Consider the following 12184-nt stretch of genomic DNA (forward strand, 5'->3'; position numbering starts at 1 on the left):
CACTTCCAAACTTATATCGCTCGGATCGATCGATACCAGTACTGGCTCGTTAGAAAGGGGATCATTCATCTCACGCCCCCTCACCAGGACCCTCTGACTCCTCGTCATCAGTCTCCTCAACCCCTCGATCCTCGTAATTGTTATGATAGATCTCCAAGTCAAGTTGGAACATCTTCTGCTCACTTTTAGTAAGCCCTTGATCCGTTCTGTCTAGATAACTGTCTTGAAGATCAATTTTTTGTACAAGTCCACTAGTTCAGACATACAGGGTCACATTAGTACACAGCTTCAATCTAGAATCATACTAGACCAACGCCGGGCAAAACTCACCTTTCGATCAACCCCAGCAGCAGAGGGTCAGAGTAGTTCTGCAGAAACTGCAATAAATCACCCTTCTCACATGCCCCAGGAGGTTTGAAATATTCCCGGGCCCTTCCCTGTTTAGCCAATCGAACAGGATGAGAATGATCTACAACTCTTGCCGCGAGAGAGATCTTGAATAGTGATCGATTGTGGATCACGTCTTCAAACGTTCCACCGACTTTGAAGCGATATACAAAGACAGGCTTAGTTTGTCCCAGACGATATGCTCGCGCAATTGCTTGCTCCTCGTCCTGAGGTGAAAAGTCAAAGTCAAAGATAACTACCCTAGAGGCTGCAGTGATGTTTAATCCAACACCGCCTGCTCTTGTCGATATAATCATGATATTTGCGCCGTTCTCCGAGTCAAATTCCGCGATAGATTTCTGACGATCAATAGGCTTTGTGACCCCGTCGATACGATAATACTCAATAGACTTGGAGTCGAGCTGGGTCCCAATGTAGTTGAGAGTAGGAATTGAGCTTGAAAATATGAGTATTTTCTCACGGATCTCCTCCGCGACTTGTATGATATTGAACAGACAGGTCATTCTGTTGCTGTTTACCGGAGAATCAAAATTTTCGAATGTCTGCGCGTACTTGTAAAGATTCAGAAGAGTTTTGAGATGCGCATCGCCTAGCAAATCCTCTTCCCTGATCTCATGGATTGTGGATCGTGATAGACCTATTCTCTTGTTAACGCGAGTATGCACAAGTCACTGCAACCACCTTGAGACTTACAAGTAGCCCAATTTAACGCAAGCTTCTCTTTCTTCGCTTTTTTTTCAGCTCTGTCTTTGAAAACCTCCAGCAGAATCTTGGGGTGGTTGAGTAGTGTTCGAAGACATCTCACATGATCGAAAAACCCCTTGATCTCGAGTTTATCTGGTGTCTTGTTACTAGAGCTAGATATTATATTCTCCTGAACAACGTTCTGAGCGAACAGGGAATAAATCTTGCGCTGAATTTCAGTAAGCTCGACCGTGATAAGAAACTCGGTTTTCTCAGGAAGTCGATGTCTAATTCGGGACAGCCCACTTCGGTTCATTTTTGGCGACATGACATAACGCAAGACCTTCAGTACGGTGTGAGATTCAATTAGTTCACTTTTCGAGGTTCGACCAAACTATGTATTATAGTACCGTATGGGATTCAACAGGGCGAGAGGAAAACTTACGGCCAGACGTCTTAGAGCAATTCTTCGTTGATCGGGTGATGATTCTTCATACAATCCAGCTTCGATCGGAGACGAAAAGAAATCTTTGAATTTGCCTTTTGGTCCCAGCATATCTTCGGCAACCCACTTAGTTAAACAGTAGTATTCACTAAGGTTGTTCGCCAATGGTGACCCCGTCAAAGCAATCCTCGAGTTTGTAGCAATCTGACCCAACGCCTCTGATATACCCGACTTTTCATTCTTGACAGCGTGAGCTTCATCAGCAACAACAATATTTGGAATTTCGAGAACAATTCTTCTAAGCTCTACCGCTTGTGTCATCGCCTCTTCTTCTTCCGGTGTCAATGCCAAATCTATCTCTTCCGCTTCATCACTGGAATCTTCATCAGCACTTTCGACAGGTTTTTTCCCTCGTGCGTTGGTGCTTGTTTTGGTGGTTCTTCGATTCTTGGGCTTCTTCTTTCTCTTCTTCCTCTCGCGTAACAGACTATTTCTAACTGAGCTTTCCGAGGCGCAATCACGAAGCATCTGGTATCCTAGTAGTAGCACACCACCCTTTTCTTCCCATTCCCTGAACATCCCGACTCGGGGCCTGGGATCCTTTAGTTGACTGGGCATGTAAAAATGCAATAGCTGCTGGTCTCCAAATTTAGGAACCCACTTCACGAATTCTTCTCTCCAGTTTGGGAGCAACCCGGGCGGGGCTACGATAAGAACATGAAGTGACCCTCTTAAATGGTCCGGAACCTGCTCCGTGACTCTCGTATCCGTTGATTTTCCGGCTTGGGATATGAGATATAGAAGCGTGATTACTTGGAGGGTTTTCCCCATCCCCATGGTGTGAGCAAGTAGAGCGCCTTCACCTTTTTGAACGACTTCTCTCCAAAGGAACTGGATGCCTTCAATTTGAGAATCGAAGAGTTTGCTAGCGATGTGTTTCGGGAAGCTGATGGGATCATATTCTGGCCCATGGTCAGGATTAACGATTTTGTTTAATGGGATATGTAGGGCCAGCTGGCTAGGGCCCATGCGGTCTGCTCTCCCAACATTTTCATTCTCCACGATTCTGTCACGTGGTCGAAGCTCAGAAGCAGCCGTACTAGTTCTGTTTTCTTCTTCTTCCGAGCTCCCACTTGTGGTTACCAGATCGATGATTGACGCCCCCTCTACAGCCGACTGGGCAATAGCTTGGTCATTTGGGGGCAGTCCATTCGCCGAGTTTTCTAGATCTAGCCTAACATTAGCATATAGATTATCATCTTACTTGGGGAATGTAGCGTTACCTTCCAATTCCTTTACTTCTTTGCAGTCTTTAACCTCTTTAATAGGATATTCAGGCTGAGGAGTACGACCTCCGTGTTCAGAAGCTGGAGGCGTTAGATCAGATATCACTTTGATTCTCTTTGGGTCAGGAGGCTGAAGCCCAGGCTGGGGACCCCTAGCCCTCTCTTTTGCCGTCAAGTTGACGTGCAGGTTAGTGTTTGTAGACGACATTTTACCGGTCTATCCTAGTCTTTAGGACTACACGACGCCCGACCTGCACGCTCCGCACGTTCTGCACAACTAGCGAATACAGAACAAAACGTGAAGCAGTAGATAGATATTGATATAATGTTCGCGAAAACTTTATAAGAAGTAATATAAAGTGACAGTCAAGATGAAAAACGAAGTTCGGGGATGCCGATATGATGCCGAGAAGATTCTATTGATGAGATGATGGGGACGAGTAGGAGAGATGGTTGAAAGAGTAGTAGCTCGTAGAAGATAATCGAAGATGCACGCTAACTGACAGATGACTCGGTATCACAGGGAATACACCAATTAATAAGCCAAAAAAAAAAAAAAAAATCATTATTCAGTCAGGCCTCGTCTTGACAACCAGCTTGTCGGGCTTCACCCCGTTGCTGTACCACCATGTTTAGGTTAGATTGATGTACAAATACGGAATTAAACAACGACCAATCTTCGGCAGGGTCTGCTAGTTCAAAGTTAAACTTTAGCAAGAGTGTCGGTATCAGCTTGTACATTTCCAAAAGACTGATATTTCGTCCAATACATTGTCTGGTTCCGCCGCCAAAGGAAAAGAGGCCCCTATTCATCAGCTTCTTCTGCTCTTCACCCGCATGAATCCAGCGTTCCGGTCGCCAGATGTCAGCATCGTCACCGAAAACCGTGGTATCACGATGCATAGCCCAGGCATTCACACCGATGGTTGTTCCGGCTGGAAACTCGTACCCGTATAGATTTATGGGTTTATTGTTGACGCGCTCGAGGGGGAGACCGATGGCAGCATGTATTCTTAAACCTTCTTTGATGACAGCGTCCAGGTATTCTAGAGTTTGGGATTCAGGCCACGTGACCATTGGCGATATCTGACCGACTTGAGCTGCGGCGTCTATCTCTCGAACAAGTCGATCCATCGTAACCGGATTTCGAAGCAGGTGATAAAAGATTGCTCGCAGGGTTATCGCCGTACTATCGCTGCCAGCAACGATCTAGCCGAAAATGTTAGCGCTTATATTCCCAGTATCTCATAGTTGGAAAGGCGCTTACGTTTGTATTTGTATAAGCTAGCACTCGAAAATCATCGACAATATCTGGATACTGTCCCCGTGCAGCAAGAAACCTGGACAGAAAATCTCTTCTCCCGCTTTCCGCCAAAAACTCCTTGTCATCGTACCTTACACTCTTGAGTCTCTGCTGCATCTGTGTCATAGTAAACTGTACTACAGGTGACGTTGAAGGTCGAGACTTGTATTTGTGATAAGTTTTAATAAACCACCTATCTACCCAAGGAATCTGACCTAATATCTGAATTCGAGAGAGGCTATGAAGCGTATGTATGATTCCACTGACATCTTCGCCTTTTTCTAAGAAACCGAATTTCTTCGAGAAGGTCATTTCGCCGATTACGTCGAATGCGTAGTATTGTAGCCAGACTGCGAAGTCGATGGTTTCGCCAGATAGCTCTATAAGTTTTTTGAGAAATAGAGATGTAGTATCATCTACGAATGGTTCATACTCCATAATTGTCGTCATAGAATAAGCCTTTGCAACAGGCTTCCTTAGCATTTGGTGAAAATCTTCGCTTGTGGTGTTAAACATATTCTCGTACGGTTTTCCACGGACAATAAACTGCTGGGGTGTATAAAATTCGGACTAATCGTTCTTAGTGGGAAATACCGGCAAAAACAGTGGGTTTTCGATTACCTTGGGAAATTTGTCCTGGACATTGTAGATAGCTTGGATAGCGTCCAAACCAGATACACTAACACAATTCGGCCCAACCCTGACAACATTGCCGTACTTCTTGTGAAGTCGAATGTAGGTATCCTGCGCATCTCCTTTCTTGACGTAGTAAACCCTCCATAGATTTGTTAAGCCAGCGAGGAAAGGTCCAGGAATTCGTCGTAAGCGAAGATAATTTCTAAATAAAATGGCGAGAATGAGGAGTAGTCCCAGGAGTGGGATCCGTGCCAGCAATCGGAACCAGTCCATAGCTCCTGCTTAAAATATAAAGGTATCGTCAGCCAGAAATAGAATAGCCGACGATGAAGATGGCAACAAAACGTTTCCAGATTCCGCGACGGTCAAATGCGTTGAATGTTGCAGGCAAGGTTCGGTTCACGAAATGGTGGGTAGCACAAAGATTTAAATGAAAATAAATGGAAGGACAAATTTCAATGGAACTAGGAAGAAATACATCTTCTCCAAGCTATGGGTTGGGAAATTAGCTATTAGAGGAAAAGAAAACCTGCTAGCATGCTAACCATCGCCAAGTTCAGTGGCTTTCCTGTCGTGCCGACGTCGAGATTATCGATCCAAAACTCTGATTGCCGGCTTTTCCCAGCTCAAACTAGGCTGTGCACTAAGTACCCACCCGCTTGGTAATTGGGAACCCACGATTTCCACGAGGGGGCTTCAAAGGCGAACTAACCTCGTACCAGCTGGCCAGGAAAACGGAATTCGGGGCCAATTGCTCACCTTTAGCCAACCCTAGGATCTTTTTGGGTTGATATCTTTGGAGGCCAAACAGGGGTCTAGCTATTCTACCTCGGTTTTGACGCTAACCAATTGGTCGATTCCTTTGCGGAAGGGGAAAAAAAAAAAAAAAAAAAAAAAAGGGTCGTAGACGCAACTTACCAGCTTCCCTTGAAACGCAATCTTTGCACCATAACTACGTGCTGCTATTACTTAGGCACCGGTGTCGGCTTCGTATCTTTTTTAGACGGGCTGTCGTCATATCAAAATGTACGCCGCTGGCGTCTAGTCCGGATAACACGGTCGCAACCAATAGACAGATACGGGGAACGATGTACCCTTGTTGCCGACGTCCAGACCCACCCGCCTCGAATGAATTGACCAAAAAAGCTTTTGCGTCTACGTGCATGAATCGCATGAATCTGTTCCTTGAAAGACAAACCCTTTTCGCATATGTGAAGTGATAGAAGGTTTTCTGTGGTCGGAAGAAATAGGCGGATCGGGCGCAAATAGTTGACATTCCGTTCAATCGGCAAGACTCAAGCTAAGCGTCTTCAGGAAGGTGGGGCTTCACTGGCGTCCCGGCAGACTTTTGTACTGGGCGATTGGTTGAAAGGCCCCAAAAGGCGGGTTTGTTCGATCTTTGACTTCTAGGGTATAATATGCAATTATATCACTTAAGTACCGCTGGCGCTGTCATGTCAAATGTCACAAAAAGAGCAACCCTTGAGGCCATATGCCATATTTAGATGTGTTATCATGAATTGCTGTCCCGATGGTTCCACTTTCTTGAACGCAATTCGTCTTTTAATTCCGTGGCTTTTAAATTCTCGTGGGTTAAGTTCTACCAATATATCGTACCATGTTTGCATCAGCTAGTCGGCTCGCGCAAGTACTTAATTAAGTTTACTCCACTGCGGGAGATGTTCTCAACGGCTGTTCCGGCTGTCCAGCTTGCCGTCGGCAAATTGGGCGACTGCTTTTTTCGAGAGTTCACAGGATCATATGACCCACTCCGGAACTTACCCTGGTTCATCAGCCAATCAGTCCTTTATTGGGCCTGAATTCTGAAGCTTGAAGTACGTTGGTCAACATATAGATCCTTTTCCTGTGTCAATTGCAATATTAGTACTATAGTGTATTTCCACGCTCTAAGTTGGCGTATGTACATTTTACCATAGATATTAGGAATCGATCAGTAGCAAAGACAGCACTGGATTAGATTATATTAAGGAAGCTTGCTGGTAACTTGCAGTCAATTGCAACTTGCGCCAAATTTATGAGTTGGCGATCGTGACTTTCCGCCGGTTCTAAATACGAGGTCCCTGCATGCACCTGCCTAACGTTACGAGGTTGTGATTACATCCGACAGTAAATCCATGACCTGGCAGATGTTTGATCCCATTCAGCTTGAATACAATAGTACGGTATATACATGCATATCCAGGCGCAGCCGCTCTATGGCTACTGTTTGTATTCGGCGAGTCAATCCTGGCCAGCTGGCCACCGAATAATAATAATATTGTAATACATGCATGGTGAGCGCACTGCCCGGCTAGCCGGCTACGTAAGGTAGAGGAAACATTAGGTGATATATCCTCGCCAGATATATAGGATATAGTTATTGACGTTCTGTACAAGAATTCTTTCGGCTAATTAATTCTTCATGAATTAATAATTGGTATTGGTACACAAAAGTCAGGCTATGGGCGCTTGCATCCCAGTTCGCAACTTGTAAAGTTATATTATTACCAGCGCGATAGTATGAATGTGAGCGGTAGGTTTGAAAGCATTAGCCTGTGCTCTTACGCTAGTCTAATTTTCCTTCCGCCAAACTTCTAAATATATTCTAAGACGAGGCTCAGCATTAATGCACTGCCAATTGACGACCACGCAAGGTGTACGTTTGAGATCGAATCCGAGTACGTGCTAGGCATCCATACTCAAAATTATTGAAATCGCAAAGAATGACCAGTCAATCGATAATTTTCTTTAAGAAAGTATATACAGTCAATCGAATCCCAGTCCCCGCCTTCGTAGTTATATACAACCTTTTGAACAAAACAAAAGCGACAAAAGTATCTACAATTCGCCATTTCCTATCTTAACACTTATTTACAGATCACCCCCCTAAAGCCCTTTTCACCTACCCCCGCTTAAATTTCAAATTTAAACGAAGGACTGGAGAATAGGAACGTAGGCACTGACAGCAGCACCATTTGGTGGCTCGATGCTCTGGAAATAAGTTCCCCACCATGGACCAGCAGCCCACCAGAGAACACCAACCCAGGCACCAGAGTTCAAAGCATAAGTAAGACCGTCCTGAACAGCCTGCTTGCACTGGCTGTTGTTACCGGCGCCGACTTCACCGAGGATACACTTGACGTTGTTCTGGAGACACCAGTTGGTGGCCTCAGTAAGACGCTCCTTCAAGATGGTAGCAGAGACACAGGTCTCGCTGGTACCGGAGGAGTCGCTGTCAAGGTATTGATGCATCTGGAAGACAAGCTTGTTGAGGGGATCTCTAAGAGTGATCATGGTTGGGGCGTTGACAGAGAGCCACGACCAAGCACCGGACCATTGGTTACCTTCGACAAAGATGGTGTTGGTAGCACCGGAAGCACGGATACCGTCGATAGCAGCCTGGTTGAGGGCAACAACGAGGTTCTGGTCCATGGTGTGATATTCGTTGTTTGTATCGAAGATGACACGTGGGTTATTCTTATAACGGTTGGCAATGTTGGTCCACCATGTCTTGAAAGCATTGGTATCGGTGATGATACCACCGTTAAATCTACCATAGTTGTGGGGATCGATGATGGCATAAGCACCCTTGTTGGTGACATAGTTGACAATAGTGTCGAGGCCTGAGATATAGGCATTATCGAAGGGGCCGGTGAGACCGCCAGATGATGGAGGAGAGATACGCTCCACTATTAACACCTATATTAGCAAACGATCCACAATAGCATGTACCCTTTTATATCAAAGATACTATACATACTCTTAGTGTTAATACGGAAGGTATTGAGGCCCCGAGCGGTGAAATAATCGATCGAGGATGGGGATGGCCATGTGTAATGGGTGCCCAAAACACCAGGGATGGTGTTCTCGCCAAACTCAGCACCAGACTCGTTGACACCAACATACTCGAACTTCTTGGTTCCGGTAGTTGGTGAAGCACTTGGGGTAGTAGTGCGGGTAGTAGTAGTCGAAGTCCTGAGGGTTGTGGTTGGAGTAGTTGTCCTCGCGGTAGTCGAAGCACTAGTTGTAGTCCTGCTGGCAGAAGTGGTAGTCCTGCTAGCAGTAGTGGTGGCAGCAGTGGTAGTCTGGGCTCCAGGCAAGCACTGGCTGTAGTAGGGGTTCAATCTGTATGCATCATATATATCATCAGTATATGGTCTTCCTTATATCTATAGATATCTATGTCAATTGAAGAGATATGCACATACGAAGAACAGTAACTTCCTGAGGCACAGGTAGTCGGTCCAGTCCATCCAATACCACCGCCTAAATTTACTAGTTAGCAACGTCCCATTACGATATCATGATATCGGGCAGTTGGAGGTTGAGGATCAGAGCATATGCATACATTGTCCCCAGACGGACTGCTGGGCAGAAGCGAGCGCGGCACCGCCGGCAATCAAAGCAGCAATTTCGACCTTCATGATGGTTCGAATTCTGTACGAAGTGAAATATAAAAAAAGCGACCCCCTATCAAGCACCTCTGTATATTACTATGTATGCAAGTAAGTAAGTAAGATGATGTTGAGATAGAAGAGATTTAAATCGAAAGACGAGAAGACGTACTCGTTATATACCACTCTCCGACCCACAATCGCGATCAACCCTCCAAACTCAAGAGATCGCGATAGACACCCTGACAGTGGTCTCATGACGCCTCATCTTGCATTCCTTTCCAATCTCCACTCCCAGTCGTCCAGATAGCGTCCACTATCGGCTTCCATAACCACTACCAACCGCCCAACACCAGGTCGTGCGGCCTGAAAAAGTGTTGAAGGGAGGTCTTGCGCAAGTGCGCCAGGGCCTCTTTCGCCCGTAGCCTGTTTCAAGCGGGAACAGGTTCCGAACCAAAGCTCCACCGCTCAACCAAGGTGCCCAAGCTATCGCAAGGCCGCCTAACCGTTCGTGGTCAGACAATTAGTTGCAACCCATGGAAGCTCCTGTGTTAATATGGGCGTACGGAATATTCCATGGACCTTCGGTGATTGTCATGTGGTTCTCGACATCATTCGCGACAAGGGTGTCAATGGCATATGGGACGGTTTCGTTTCAGATGCCGGAATATCGTTGACGAGAGGTGCGTAGGTTTGCTCCAGTTCCTGCCCCCCACAATCTAATTACTGACTACGAAGTACCTGCTGGTTCCTTGCTAGATACCTCGTGAGCGAGCTTTGCTGTGTGAGTGAGGCATGGTAATGACAAGTAAGCCTGTTCCTTGGAAAACCTTCGCTGTTCAGTCGAAACCACATGCCCTAATTCCCCCGCCCCTTTCTCGATCGGAAGCCTGGTACGGAACCACGGGAAGCAAATTTCAAAATAAGCTCTCTCAAGCTTTTAGGATGAGGGATAGATGAATTTATATTAAGAACTTTCTTCGGACTATCTCATTCCGTGGGAAACTATAGCAGGGGTGCCCCGAAGCCTGTCCGCGTCCAGTCTTCGATTAAATTGCCATGCATATATTAGGCAAAATCTTCGGTAAGGCAAACGATTACATTTTTTCTTGAAGATTGACAATGTAGGAACCCATACTTAAGTAAGCAAATATATTAATATCTCTGGCGTTTACATTATGAAGCAGTTGTATAAACCTGGACATGTATACACACCTAGATCTTGACTAGCATTGCCCTTGATATAAAACGCACAACAGCTAGGTTCTTCACTGAGAAAAACGGTAAGCGTCACGCTCACTCGCTCGCGCTATAGGTTTGGATCTCTTTCGGCCCCACCTCGTCCGTGGAACTTGCATCGATAGCTATGGAGGTCTACTAGGAACATCGGATGCTAAATCCCGAGTATCGGATCTCCTTCACGTAAGTTACACGTACATACACACATTGGATTAAGAAGAAAAAAAGAAAGAAAGAAAGAAAGAAACTTCGATATTGTTTTGAAACCCATCGAATCGCTACTTCAAGGCATCAATCAATATATTGTAGTATAAGTATATGTATAGACGTTTTGGAGATTCATGTATGCACGTATATGCACAGACCACCCCACAAGCTAAAACGCTGGTATTATAATCCATAATCTTGTAATTTCCCTCAAACTTTCAAATCCTTGCTAGATATATATAGATATCGATAACATTTTAAAACAAATAAAAAGAACCTTCGGACGGATTCATCGCGGTAGGAGAATTAAATAGATCGATATCAACCTTTACGGAGATATTGCAATATTGCCAAAATCTAGACGTGGCAGCCACCATTTCAACGGTCATACATTGCATTCGATATTTTCTGTTATCAATTAGAAGCTGATAGGACAGACTTAGCCCCCAGGCCTGGACTGATTTATAGTTACTATGCGATGCAAGTACTACCCGAACTCATGTTCTTGCCAAGGGGATTTTCCGGGGGTCCACAATTTACCCGATAGCGTCCTCCCGGCCGGGGCTTGTATCTAAGTACTATGCATAATGTAAGCCATATATATAAGGGTTAGAACTTCACCATATTAATATAATATTGGTTGTCGCGTGATTGTTGTCAATATGGAAGTCATTTCCATACGCATGTTAAATATGCAATGTTAACAGCGAAGACGCTTTGTATTCATCTTGATTACTATACTGTTCTGTATACTATCCAATCGGTCCCGGAACTAGTTGATACTGCGTGGGAGACACATCGACGTGACCTGTCGTCCCACTGCCCATTAAGATAGGATGCCCCGGCTTTCTCATGCTCAATTAGTAAAACAATTGCTGTACAGGCCAATAATGTGTGTGGCACATTCATGAATCCAGCGCTGTGCACGTGTACATACTGATGCGATGCTATAGTTACATATTGAATTTTATATAAGACCATAGATTAACCGTATACGTAGGGCCCTAGGGCCCTAGCATGATGCTAGCAGTGATACTAGAATTTGAGCAATCTTATACGTTGAAATCTAAGTGTATATGATCATACGATATCGATACCAAAGGTCCACGGAGAAATTATATTACTCCCCCGATAATATTGATCAATTGATGCCCGCCCATTTTAAATCACGTAATAACATTCATGCGAATGTTTATGTTCCCCTAAAACATTGCCATGGAGGGTGACCGGGAGGATTCCAAGTCTGTGCAGCAATGCCAACTCTGGGTACAGGACAAATATAAGAGATACTTATATAAAGATTAGCAATGTTTACAATGCTGACCCCAGCTAGCGATCATCGATGCATCCTAGCAAGGGGGCTAGGCATATAAAATACTAGTAAACCCTTCTCCGCTTAGCTAGCTCGGACTTGTAAACTTCTAGATCTATGGCTACTTTGCAATTGAGCCTCGGTGCCAATGCTTCCATATAACCTTGGCCATAGAATCTGATTTATCATCGGGTTAATTGTAGTCTAAAGCACGGACGCTCGCTGTCGATGTGTCCTAACGATCGAATACTGGTTAAGCCATCAAATAAA

General features: G+C 45.0%; 3 protein-coding genes across 3 annotated transcripts; all 3 read right to left on the bottom strand.

Annotated features, from left to right (window-relative positions):
- Positions 1 to 70: 70 nt before the first annotated feature.
- On the bottom strand, positions 71 to 3031 carry AOL_s00078g576 (uncharacterized protein; the record flags this gene model as incomplete). Its single annotated transcript, XM_011123839.1, has 5 exons — positions 71 to 251; positions 331 to 1045; positions 1102 to 1435; positions 1538 to 2766; positions 2821 to 3031. 5 exons carry the CDS (start codon positions 3029 to 3031, stop codon positions 71 to 73), a joined length of 2670 nt encoding a protein of 889 aa, XP_011122141.1.
- A 365-nt stretch (positions 3032 to 3396) lies between these two features.
- AOL_s00078g577 (uncharacterized protein) lies at positions 3397 to 5035 on the bottom strand (the record flags this gene model as incomplete). Its single annotated transcript, XM_011123840.1, has 3 exons — positions 3397 to 4032; positions 4091 to 4696; positions 4748 to 5035. The coding sequence occupies 3 exons, from the start codon at positions 5033 to 5035 to the stop codon at positions 3397 to 3399; spliced, it is 1530 nt and encodes a 509-aa protein (XP_011122142.1).
- A 2652-nt stretch (positions 5036 to 7687) lies between these two features.
- Positions 7688 to 9186, bottom strand: AOL_s00078g578 (uncharacterized protein; the record flags this gene model as incomplete). The annotated part of the gene is made up of 4 exons (XM_011123841.1): positions 7688 to 8451; positions 8523 to 8887; positions 8971 to 9028; positions 9111 to 9186. 4 exons carry the CDS (start codon positions 9184 to 9186, stop codon positions 7688 to 7690), a joined length of 1263 nt encoding a protein of 420 aa, XP_011122143.1.
- Positions 9187 to 12184: the final 2998 nt, after the last annotated feature.

This window comes from Orbilia oligospora (genome assembly GCF_000225545.1).
Source record: "Orbilia oligospora ATCC 24927 unplaced genomic scaffold scaffold00078, whole genome shotgun sequence".
Taxonomy (NCBI): Eukaryota; Fungi; Ascomycota; class Orbiliomycetes; order Orbiliales; family Orbiliaceae; genus Orbilia; species Orbilia oligospora.